Below are 13,155 nucleotides of genomic sequence, written 5' to 3'. Positions count from 1 at the left end.
TTTAATTTGTTCATATTATACCTTGATGCAAACGTATCCGTCCATGGTATATTGACCAAAAAGGCAAACTATTTAAATAAACTCACTGGGGGGAAAAGGCCTCACCAGTTGGGGGTGGATATATATTTCCACCTATGAACTGACTTCCTTTTACTGTTTTTACTACTTTTTTTTCCCTCTGGTTCGACCACAGTATCTCCTACCCCATTTATGGTACATCACTGAAATTAATCGATAGCAATACTTTCTTCTCATACAGAATTGTTATGGTAACAGGCTTCACTGTTTAGCGAATTGAGCAAACCTACTCATGTGCAGTGATGAACTGATTTACACTGACAAGGACAAAAGTTTACATCTCTTTGCCTTCCTCTTTGAGAATTCAGCATTGGGGCTGCCTGTAAGCACAAACAACAGCAAAACTGCTTGGTTTGATTTGCACGAGGAAAAAGAAAAAAGAAAAAAGGGGGTCAGTGCAAACAACCGAAAGAAGATATCACTCGATCTTGTAGCAAGCCTGCAATTCGCCTGCAGTCATGCCACCTTAGATTCAGATCTTGTCACAGCTCCAGAATGTAAAAATGAGCTTGGTTAGTACTTGGTAAGGATGTTCAGCCAATGCCTGATTGTAATGATGCACAAAATGCTCTTGCATGTGACCACTCATCAGATGAGAAGAAGCTGATAATCTTCTTTTAAAACGCAATCAAATAAAATAATCCAGAGAAAGAAGAGCTGATGTGATGGGCATATGTTTCTATGGTTTTAAAGCATAATTAGAATGCTGATGGAGATGTCCTTTATTGCTGAAAACCAGCAACACATTGTACAAAGATACATTATTTTGGCTACATGTCTCTAAAGCAGGATTTGATGACTTTTAACAGTTGTTCTAAACAGTCATCTATCAAACTACTAAAATAGCACACTTTTGCTAAGAAGGCCAGTTGTGCTGAGCACAGTTAAAATATCTCTGATATTACCATCATCTACAGAGGGATAACATGCATACTGTTCAGGTTTCCCCTCCCTGTGGTAAAAATGGCCACCACAAACACAAAGACCTTCCAACAACTGCCTTGGTTTAATGATAGTCAGATTGTCATTATCCTATCAGAATTGTAAAGTTTTAGAATGTACACTCTCCATCACACAGTGCCACTCGAGATCCAGACCAAACCAAGCCTAAGGTTTTATGAGCTGTACATATTTCCACGTTTGTTGCAGAAGTAATACATATGAACTTGTAATATCCAACAAATTCATAAATGGCAAATCTTGTAAAATTAAAAGCTGTGCCTTTACACATACATACACATACATACATACATACACATCAGCCATAACATTATGACCACCTGTCTAATATTGTGTAGGTCAAACTTTTGCCACCAAAAGAGCCCTGACCTGTCGAGGCATGGTCTCCACTGCACCTCTGAAGGTGTGCTGTGGTATCTGGCACCAAGACGTTAGCAGCAGATCCTGTAAGTCCTGTAAGTTGCGAGGTGGGGCCTCCATGGATCGGACTTCTTTGGCCAGCACATCCCAGAGATGCTCGATTGGATTGAGATCTGGGGAATTTGGAGGCCAAGTCAACACCTCGAACTCATGATTCATCAGACCAGGCCACCTTCTTCCATTGCTCCGTGATCCAGTTCTGATGCTCACGTGCCCATTGTAGGTGCTTTCGGCAGTGGACAGGGGTCAGCATGGGCACCCTGACTGGTCTGCGGCTACGCAGCCCCATACGCAACAAACTGCGATGCACTGTGTGTTCTGACACCTTTCTATCAGAACCAGCATTCACTTTTTCAGCAATTTGAGCTACAGTAGCTCGTCTGTGGGATCGGACCACACGGGCCAGCCTTCGCTCCCCAAGTTCATCAATGAGCCTTGGCCGCCCATGACCCTGTCGCCGGTTCACTGCTTTTCCTTCCTTGGACCACTTTTGATAGGTACTGACCACTGCAGACCGGGAATACCCCACAAGAGCTGCAGTTTTGGAGATGCTCTGACCCAGTCGTCTAGCCATCACAATTTGGCCCTTGTCAAAGTCCCTCAGATCCTTACGCTTGACCATTTTTCCTGCTTCTAACACATCAACTTTGAGGACAAAATGTTCACTTGCTGCCTAATATATCCCACCCACTGACAGGTGCCATGATAACGAGATTATCAGTGTTATTCACTTCACCTGTCAGTGGTCATAATGTTATGGGTGATCGGTGTGTTCTACTATTATATGTATTATCTCTATTTACTAAGATTACAACTGGCTGCTGCCTTAATTGCAGAAATCTCACATTTTACGGCATGTAGTTTTGTTTGATTCAAACTTCTCTCATGAAAAAGCGTCTGAGCAGTCCCGTCCTGATCTACCACCTAGAGATGGGTTTAACATCACTGTCAATTTAAATGCAGACTTCCCAGGACTGTGCCAGAAACCTGGTGCCTGTTAATTTGTTGGTCTAGCTTCCAACAGCAATCTGAATTATCCTCCAGCTTTCATGGATTAGAAATACGACTTTGTGGCCAGAATTGTGTGCCTCAACTTCAACTTGTGTGTTTTTCATTCTAAAACTGTACAAATCTCTTGTACACATCGGTCACAGTTCCAGCGAGGTGCCGTGCTTCTGAATTGAGATTAATGGAAAACAAAAATCTTTGTAATGCTTTTTAACTTTTAAGTAATGACCTTGCAATGTCCAGCTTCATTTTAATATGATGATCTTTAGTGAATTGGTGAGAATGTTATTTCTGCCAATTTGCATTCTGTAAGCATGTTTTTGAGTTTAAAGTTTAGGGGCTCTTAGGTAGTTGAAAGATACAGTAATTGAGTGGAAAGTGCAAGAGAGTGGTGCATTGGAACAGTGCGTCTTTTAGCAAAATTATTTTAATCAGTTTTTAGTTGACTGACCTCTTTTAAAGGCAATTTTGTAACAGTCCAGGGAATTAAATGAAAAGAGTAGAATTGTGCTTTCAAAATTAACCAGCACTGCTGATGAAGGTATTGTAACCATACCATACTGTTGTATTCATATAATGAAATAAACCAAAAAGACTTCTGAGTTGTATTTTTCAACTGATTTCACACTTCATATATTGCTATATAGGGCTGAGTAGAGTAGACTGCCATCAATAAGACCACTTTTCGTTCTTCTGACCAAATACTTTCCCCTGATATTTACCCTGTGCTTGTCAACGTTAAATGACTAAGATGGCGATGACTTGATACTGAAGGTGTGTGTGTGAGGGAGAGAGGGATGTGCACTCTGGATTACATAGGACACCTCACTCTCCAAGGCCTCAGCTATCATGAAGATCACCTGTCAACTTTTAAGATGTAAAGCATTTATTTGTTTACGTCTGCCTTAGTCTACATAGAACTGTGACAATGTAGAAACTAATTTTACATCTTTTGCTTTTTAATCTTCTCCTAACAATGCCAGATAGATTAATTAAAAGAAAAGGATGATACCATTCCAAATAGTTCATAATTTCAGTGAAATATTCAATACACAAAATAAGTCTTTATTAAATTGCAAAGTAAAAGAGAAGTAATTCATGTCAGAATGGTGTTCATGTTGTACACAATTGCTCAGGAGGAATGCCTATTATACTACCTATGATCACTGCAGACAGTGCCCCAAGAGCTGTTTAGTAGGCCACATTACACAAGCTTCATTTTCTTTTGTGATGAAGATGTCAGATGACTTTGAGTTTGACATAACTGCATCCGATAGCAGTAAGAAACAAGTTCATTAGTTATAACTTGTTAAGCATTTTAAGTCCTTCTAGTTATTCAGCTACACACACTAATGTAAAAATCTTCCACAAATGTGTTAATCTTTTCACAATGTTCCAGGGGATTGCTTTTGTTTATTACGCGTGCTTTCCCAGAAAACCATAATTGTTACCACACTTTTCCATTCCCACTTCCTCTTTGCGGTAACAGTTGTAAAACTTTCTCCTCATTCACCATGATCAATTGACTTTTTTAGTTTTTTTTTGGCAGAAAGCAGAGGATGGACAATAAATGTGAATTTCAAATTTCAGTCACACTTTGAACAGGAAGACCCAGTGTGCTACTCTCCGAAGTAGTGTCGCTTGGCTGAGCTGTTTATTAGGCAACATTATGGCATGTCAGAAGCAGACACTAAGTACCAGTTAGATAATGCCTGCTGATTGCTGCTGCATGATAATTATATTAAATAACAGAGTAGCACGAGAAAGCTGGGCTTCACTCAAAGAATTTATGCAAATGTAGAATATAATGTGGTCTTAAAATAACCATAATCCCTCTTAACAACAGGATAGAGATCGCTTCACTTTCTTTTCATCAACCTGTATATAGTATTCGTCACAGAGAAAATATATGAAACGCATAGACCTGATGTACAATTTGTAAAATTAATTAATTAATTCTCATAAATCCATTAGATAAGAGAGAGAGAAATCTTGCTTCTGTCTGCGTCTATGGTTCAGAAAGTCATGGAAGTTGAATCACTCTTAGGACCGAATGCAGCACAGAATAGAGGCAGCTGCAAAATAAATCACGAGTGACGCCTGGGTCACTTGGGACCGCCAGTGCACTGATATAATCGATTAGTCAGCAGTCGGCCAGGCTAATAGTGTACTTCAAATATTGATAAGGCCCTCTGGTTTATCTAGCACCATTGGCATTCAGCTTTAAACACTCCAGTTTATATCTCTTTATGCTTGTAATAGACCTACTTCTGTAATTCGCCAGATGGAAGTAGGTCTTAAGCCTTGGCAAGGAAGATTTTCCAGGCATGGAGAGAGTGTTTTTTGTTTACTGGAAAAATCTCTCTTTCTATACGAGTTGAATTCATGCTTCTGGCACTTTATTTACACTTTCAAATGTGCCTGTATTTCCATGCCAGCTAGTTGTTAATTAAAAAAGCATCAACATGGCTAACAGGGCTAATGTAGTCACTCTTTACCTGGATAAGTATATGAAATGACTGAGCTGATGGCTCACCGCACTTTATGATGCCTCCGTGTGTTTTTGGATGAAGTTGAAATGAAAACGAACTATGCAGATGACCACTGTAATTTTTTTTTAAAGAAATTACTAGATGCATAAATTATATCACATTACCATAAAGGCCTAGGCCTTCTCAATTTCTTGGCTGTTTCAAATGTAATGGGGCTCATTGTGGATATGACCTCTGTGTGAAAGCAGTAGAATGTATAAAATTCCTGTGTCTGGGCTGTTTTTTAGCGTAGCAACTTTATCTTCTGTGGGGCGGAGCCGAGTAGTGCGCAGCCCATGGAGTGTAAAGTATCCCAAAAGAATAAATGCACGTTGGGAAAGTTTCTGGTTCCTGCATTGTCCAGTACCAGCTGTGAATGTATCTATGACACAGAGACAGCCACCCTTTGCTTAACTTAGCTTTAGCAAACCCCTCCTAAAACCTATAGTGAACCCCCTCCCTACTCTACTGCAGGCTGATGGAATGAAAGGCCATTACTGGAGCTTGGGAGCCTTGGGAGAGAATTACAGAACGCCATTGCTTGCCTTAACCTTGTCAACTGGAAACCATAACAGACTGTCAAGCACGTGTTCCAGAAGATTTACTGTGCTGTATTCCCCATCCGCAACCCCCTCCACCAAGACAATCTGAACTGCTTGTGTTTAATTTCTCCAGTAAATGAGTTTTTCCGTTTTCTGCACAAATGGACAGAACAGTGTTGTTGGTTTTAGGATACATTTAAAAGCAGAACTATTTTGGGGCACTGGCTAAATGCAGTTCTGCAACTGTTTAGGGTTAGTGTTTTACATCCTCTTCACTTGGTCATAGTGCAAGTGCTCCGAATCTACATTGAACTGTATCTCTGAAGAGGCAATGAACGAATGAGACTGAATTGTGGAATTTTGCTTAAAATCTTAAAGGCAGTGTAGGCCTATATTCTAAAAGAGATACTTGTGTGCTCACAAAAGTGGTTGGTGAAACACAGATCTCCTAAAACAGTTTTTGATTAGATTTAATTAATTTAATTACTGAGCTTTCTTTTAGTAGCCAGCTCTGACTTTGTTCAAGATTTATTATTATTATTATTATTATTATTATTATTATTATTATTATTATAAATGTATTGAAATTAGAAGAATAGTGTAGCAGCATTAGTTAAGGATGGGTCTGAAGGCATCGGAAGATGTTACCCCCTCTCATTTGGGACATGCTGGAGATTCCATTCTTAAGTTAATAGCAATCCATGTTCACTATGTGCCAAATAAGTCGTATTTTCTTGCAGAACTGAGGGCCCGGGATCAGCAGTAAATCAGCTGGCCAGCACGGCTGGATTGTACATTGTTTCGTAACTTAAATCTTAAGCTTCACATGATGTTGTGCTATTCATAATGTTTAAAGCCCCATCCTACACAAGCTCAATGGATGCAACAGAGTAACAGAGAATTGGTTGGAGTCCAGACAGACATATTGTCCACATGTAGTAAGTGTGCTTTTAGCGATTTCTTTATTTCAGTCAGTGTCATGTCGGGCTCTGGGCTTAATTCCACCAGCAGGGCCTTCCAGGCAGTAGCTATACAAATATATTAAAACGCTAAATTTTAGGCCAGTGGCATTATTGCTTTAAAACGAGATTTAGGCCTGACCTCAGAGCGGCATTATTTATCTGTAAGGCAGATGCTGTTTGTCATTAGAGTAGCTCTCCTCAGGAGCCTGTACAGGAAGGAATTCTGTTCATTTATTCTGTGGGCCTTTATTTAAGTACAATGGTTCCTTTGCTTAAAACTGCCAAACTGTACTAGTTGGCACCTCTGGTTTTAGTAAAATGAATTGAAAAATATTGGTTACACCCACATCACCCTTCAAATATGGGATATTTTTCTCTCAGCACCAAGTACAATCTAGATTGTCTAATGATTTTTATTTTAACAGGCTTTTTGGTTTCTCACTCTAATGTAAGCAAGTTATGTTAGTAGTCAATCTAAAGCCATTGTTCCCCTCCCCTGTCAGTACAGATCCAAAGAGTTTGTGCCGGGAAGCCAGGATTATTAATTAGAGATCTGCTGTACAGATTCTTTCTTGCATGCGCCATTAAACTGTAAATTATCTGTCCCTACTCCAAAATCACCTGCATGGTCTCCGCTTCATGCTATTTACAGTTTGCACACATTTCAGCTTGAACTGTTTCCTGGCACTTCTCTTTGGCTTTATTCTGTGCCAGGCTCACAGAAAGTGGTTTGAAAAAGGACAAAACTTGTGCCAGTTTTCATTACTGACTATAGTTTACATTAACTAAATTAAAAACAAACAAAATGTGTGTGTAATGTTTTTTGGTGGTTGATAGTGTTTTCTTGTACTGTGATTAAGTGGCAGGTCACCTTTAAAGCTAACCTGTCTTTAGCCAAGCTTATTCCTAATTACAAAGGGGAACCTCATTGAAAGTACATTAGTAGATGCTACCAGTCATGCAAGCCAAGTGACTCTTGCAGAGTGAGCAGGATGATGCCAGATAAATCTAAAATGCCTTTTGCAGCTTCACATTGTGCAGTCATTAAGGTCTTCCTCTTCACTGCAGGGTGTTAGACAAAGTATCTGAAAGAGCCTTCGGCTGACTGAGCACACACTTACCCACAGAAATATAGGTGGGATAACAGGATAAAAAATAAGCATGCCGTATTATTTCCCGTCACGGTTTACTGAAATTAGTTTAGAGAAAAAACAAACTGCAGAGGTTTCCACAGTACAGTAGTGGCAAAATTTAGGACTGTGACAGTTGGCTGGCCTGGGATGACTCGGGATCCCTGTATGGGATTATAATACCAGTGCCAATTTATATATACACACACACACACACACACAGGGCTTGTAGTAAGGTATCTTGTCTTTGATGAAAGGGTACAGATGCATTTTATTGGATGCCTGTGACCAAATATATTCAGGGGAATAATCAGAAGGGGGTTTGAGATGCATGTTTTCCATGAAGAAAGGTTTCCTTTTGATAGGAATTCCTATGACATTGAAAGTCATTGAAAGGTCTTAAATATTACATGAATTTCTTTATATTTGTTGCACTGTGCAAGATTCAGTGTTTAGTATTTCCTTTTTTTGTCTAAAGAGAGCTCCATCTTGTGGCTCATTCTAAGATCACTAGATAATTGCTGGTTGGGAGATTTTTGTGCTACCATGGCATTTACATAGGAAATAGCAGCTGTACCTTATTTGAATTGATTCAACTACTGCATTGGTTTCTTATTGACCTGTTGTAGAATGTTTTAATGGCAATCTTAACAGTTAAGTTGCATGAATATACTTGAAGTCTTGTCCTTGTTACTTTGCTTTTATTTGATGCAGCTAAATAAAATAATATTTTATACTTAAGCTGAATGTTTTCATCTATGTGACATCTGTATTTTAATGTTTGTTTATTTCTTTAAACATTTGATGGCTTTAAAAAACAAACTGTGTGTGCATCTTTGTGTTTGGTTCCAAAATGTAGGCTAAATCGAATGTTTTTGAAGACAAACTGAAAACCGCATTTTTGGAAAGAGCTCTGTGTTCGTGTCTGTGTGAATGCCTGCTTAGCTGTGTTCAAGGGTTGTGGCTCGACTGTACATCTGTCTGTGTACATTGTGTGGCGCTGTGCGTTTAAAGAAAGCTGTGGCTTTGGCTTTGTTGAAGCTTGTGCTTAATGTTGTGGTCTCTGCAGTCCATAGTGAGTGGCACATGAGTGAGTGTTCACTAAACACTGAAGTCCTCTCTTTATCCACAGAACAGGTCGGCCGCAGTGCAAGCCTCCCCACACACGGCCCAGCCAACATGTATGAGCCCCGCCCTGATGAATGCTCCCTGGGTGAGATAGTGGTTCAGTCACCCTCTCCATCCCGTCGTTGCACTCAGTGGCAGCGTAGTCATCTAAAATGGGCCATCCTCATGTCATGTGATCAGTGTCATGAATTGGGCAAATCTGTCCATGTAGGGGTAATGTAAAGAAGCATCTAACCTTTCTCTCTCATTTTATTTGTACGTCTTACTTACCATACTCTCCATTTTACATTGCTGCTGGTTTAAGATGCTACATGTCTTGTTTTACACTTACTGCTGTAAAATGCTGTTATAGACCGACTCTTTTGTGACAAAGACTGATACTTTCACATTGCTGTAATATTACATTTGTCCAAGGTGGTTTCTGGACAAATTTAACTGAGTTTTTTTCATCAGGCGTTTAATGACGAATGCCCACCATAACCCTTTAACTGTCCCTGATTCTTACAACTACCCTGTTGAGCAGGGTGGTAAAGGGTTAACCACCAGAGCCTGAGATCTGTAAGTAAAAGTGGAAACAAGATCTCTAACTGATGATTTTAATACAAGGTCCATTACCGCATTCTACAGTTTTTCAGTACATGAAACTGAAGGTGAACATGGAAAGAAGAAAATCATCCAGTGCTGCTACAATCTCTCTTCTGATCTCTTTCTGCTAATGCTAGTTGTTCTGCACATCAGGCCAAACACTCATGACACACGCATGTACATTGCACTGGAGCTAATAAACTACTGTTCAGTTACTTCACTTTGATAATGAATTCCTTTATTAATGATGACAGCTTATGAACTTTGATTCGACATGGTGTGATGTTTCATCCATAGTTCAAAGCGAAAACCTGAATACCCTGTTGTTGCTGTAGTTTTGATTTGTTGTGTGTAAGAAATAATATATCACCGTGACTGAAAATCTTGGGAAGTTATTAAAAGTGTTGAACTTATAACTTTAAAGTGACACAGGTGCAATTAATTAACTTTGAAAATAACAACCACCAAGGGTGAAATAAAATGCATGGGACATTGTAGAGATTTGGTGGTCATCTTTGAATAAGTGAAAATTACAGGTCTCTGTAAATAAGGAAAATTTGTATACATTTACAAACTACCAGTGGAAGTTACACAATATATAATTTCTTCTGTCAAACATTAATTTTATGTGGTGATTAAAAATGTAATTTATCTTAATGTTGATATATTATATTTGCAAAAGTGGTCATCAAAATTAAGTTGAAGAAAAATATTCAGGGGGGTGGAGGTGGATGGGGTGGTATTTGTTCTTTGTTGGAGACAAAACTACTCTGACAGATTGTTTAACTGTCTGCTTCATGATTTTGCAAATGCATAAAAAGGGGAAAGATTTTAAGAGCAACTTAAGTATGTCACCTTATTTACTTCTTGCTATGGTATTATGAACATTAAATGTTAAAAAATCTGGAAGAGATCTGGGTATTGATGCCATTATATATTCCTTAGCAGATACTTAGGGTGACTTGCAATTGTTAGATTATATTACATAATTTTTGTATGCAATTACCCTCGAGCAATCTCTGTGCAATACCTCGCACAAGGGTACAACAGTGTCCCTCGCCTGGGACTGAACCCCAGACCCTCATGCTCAAGAGTCCAGGGCCCTGACCACTACTCCACACGGCTGCCCTTCATGTTTTGTAGCAGACCATAATTATGTCTAATGATTAATTATCTAGTGATTAATTATGCAGAAAATATAATATACAAAATAAACCTACTTTGAAAATCAGCCTATAAGGTAATTTTATTATTTTACACTGTAAGAAACAATACATTATTCAGAAACTCACTCTTTGAAATTTATATTTGCAGTTCACTTGTTTTAGTGCTTATTGACGGAATGAATACATAAATACATTTATAAACAAATGCAGATTATTAAGCATGGCAGCCAAATTGTCATTTAGAGATCTCTCGAAATACAGTTTAAGGCATCTTGAATTGCAGATAGCTCAATCTATCAAATTTAATTCAAGATCTCGTTAGAAGCTCCATTTCAAGATATCTCGAAATGCAGTTGAAATCTCATTTAAAGCTCCAATTTAAGATATCTCGCATTCAAATTGAGATATCTCAAATTAACCCTAATCTCAAGATATCTCTAATTTGGGTTTTAGATATCTCAAATAGGAGAGGAAGTAAATTGGAGATATCTTGAAGTAGACAGGATTTTCACAGTATGTCAATTTGAGAGATCTTGAATTGAATGTGAGATGTCTTGAAATGGAGTTAGTTTGAGATCTCTGCAATGTGATTTAAGATCTCTTAAAAAATACAATTTAACATATCTCTAAATGACAATTTATCTTGCCATAGATAAGTGTTATCTTTATTCAAGCCTCAATACAGTGAGGGGAAAAAAGTATTTGATCCCCTGCTGATTTTGTACGTTTGCCCACTGACAAAGAAATGATCAGTCTATCATTTTAATGGTAGGTGTATTTTAACAGTGAGAGACAGAATAACAACAAAACAAATCCAGAGAAATGCATTTAAAAAAGTTATAAATTGATTTGCGTGTTAATGAGGGAAATAAGTATTTGACCCCTACGACTTAGTACTTGGTGGCAAAACCCTTGTTGGCGATCACAGAGGTCAGACGTTTCTTGTAGTTGGCCACCAGGTTTGCACACATCTCAGAAGGGATTTTGTCCCACTCCTCTTTGCAGATCCTCTCCAAGTTATTAAGGTTTCGAGGCTGACGTTTGGCATCTCGAACCTTCAGCTCCCGCCACAGATTTTCTATGGGATTAAGGTCTGGAGACTGGCTAGGCCACTCCAGGACCTTAATGTGCTTCTTCTTGAGCCACTCCTTTGTTGCCTTGGCTGTGTGTTTTGGGTCATTGTCATGCTGGAATACCCATCCACGACCCATTTTCAATGCCCTGGCTGAGGGAAGGAGGTTCTCACCCAAGATTTGATGGTACATGGCCCCGTCCATCGTCCCTTTGATGTGGTGCAGTTGTCCTGTCCCCTTAGCAGAAAAACACCCCCAAAGCATAATGTTTCCACCTCCATGTTTGACGGTGGGGATGGTGTTCTTGGGGTCATTCCTCCTCCTCCAAACACGGCGAGTTGAGTTGATGCCAAAGAGCTCGATTTTGGTCTCATCTGACCACAACACTTTCACCCAGTTCTCCTCTGAATCATTCAGATGTTCATTGGCAAACTTCAGACGGGCCTGTACATGTGCTTTCTTGAGCAGGGGGACCTTGCAGGTGCTGCAGGATTTCAGTCCTTCACGGCGTAGTGTGTTACCAATTGTTTTCTTGGTGACTATGGTCCCAGCTGCCTTGAGATCATTAACAAGATCCTCCCGTGTAGTTCTGAGCTGATTCCTCACCGTTCTCATGATCATTGAAACTCCACGAGGTGAGATCTTGCATGGAAACCCAGACCGAGGGAGACTGACCGTTATTTTGTGTTTCTTCCATTTGCGAATAATCGCACCAACTGTTGTCACCTTCTCACCAAGCTGCTTGGCGATGGTCTTGTAGCCCATTCCAGCCTTGTGTAGGTCTACAATCTTGTCCCTGACATCCTTGGACAGCTCTTTGGTCTTGGCCATGGTGCAGAGTTTGGAATCTGATTGATTGATTGCTTCTGTGGACAGGTGTCTTTTATACAGGTAACGAGCTGAGATTAGGAGAGTCCCTTTAAGAGAGTGCTCCTAATCTCAGCTCGTTACCTGTATAAAAGACACCTGGGAGCCAGAAATCTTGCTGATTGATAGGGGATCATATACTTATTTCCCTCATTAACATGCACATCAATTTATAACTTTTTTGAAATGCATTTTTTCTGGATTTTTTTGTTGTTATTCTGTCTCTCACTGTTAAAATACACCTACCATTAAAATTATAGACTGATAATTTCTTTGTCAGTGGGCAAACGTACAATATCAGCAGGGGATCAAATACTTTTTTCCCCTCACTGTACACACCATGCAATGTATCTCTCCTATGCATATAACAGTAAATGTAGTTCATCCACAATCCCAGAAACACTTTTGATTTAAACTAATTAATACTTTTTTGGTCGGAAGTAAATTTGTAGTAAACCAGGATAGCCTAATTGTCGTCTTTCTCTTTTTCTCTCTATTGTGTTTTCTCTTCCCTCAAGAAGTACCGATATCAGGATGAAGACTCTCCACCACAAGATCACGGCTTCCCTCGCCTAACAAATGAAGTCCGGCCCCCGGAGCTGGTGCACGTGTCCGAGAAGAACCTGTCCGAGATCGAGAACGTCCACGGATATGTTTCTCATTCGCACATTTCTCCCCTTAAGGTCAGTCTGGATATTGGGTGCC

The 13,155-nt window shown here is 39.4% G+C and overlaps 1 protein-coding gene across 17 annotated transcripts in view; it reads left to right on the top strand.

Annotated features, from left to right (window-relative positions):
• The window catches only part of dlg2 (discs, large homolog 2 (Drosophila)), a 259,732-nt gene that overhangs the window by 79,902 nt on the left and 166,675 nt on the right, over positions 1 to 13,155 (top strand). For all 17 annotated transcript variants that reach the window (XM_066699432.1, XM_066699445.1, XM_066699448.1 and 14 more), the window contains 2 exons: positions 8,764 to 8,844; positions 12,972 to 13,133. In XM_066699432.1, the coding sequence (XP_066555529.1) occupies positions 8,764 to 8,844; positions 12,972 to 13,133 (243 nt within the window). The remainder of the gene's footprint in view (positions 1 to 8,763; positions 8,845 to 12,971; positions 13,134 to 13,155) is intronic.

This window comes from Amia ocellicauda, chromosome 3 (genome assembly GCF_036373705.1).
Source record: "Amia ocellicauda isolate fAmiCal2 chromosome 3, fAmiCal2.hap1, whole genome shotgun sequence".
NCBI classification, from domain to species: Eukaryota; Metazoa; Chordata; class Actinopteri; order Amiiformes; family Amiidae; genus Amia; species Amia ocellicauda.
Note: the sequence above shows the minus strand (reverse complement) of the source record. Positions and strands in the feature narration are given on the sequence as shown.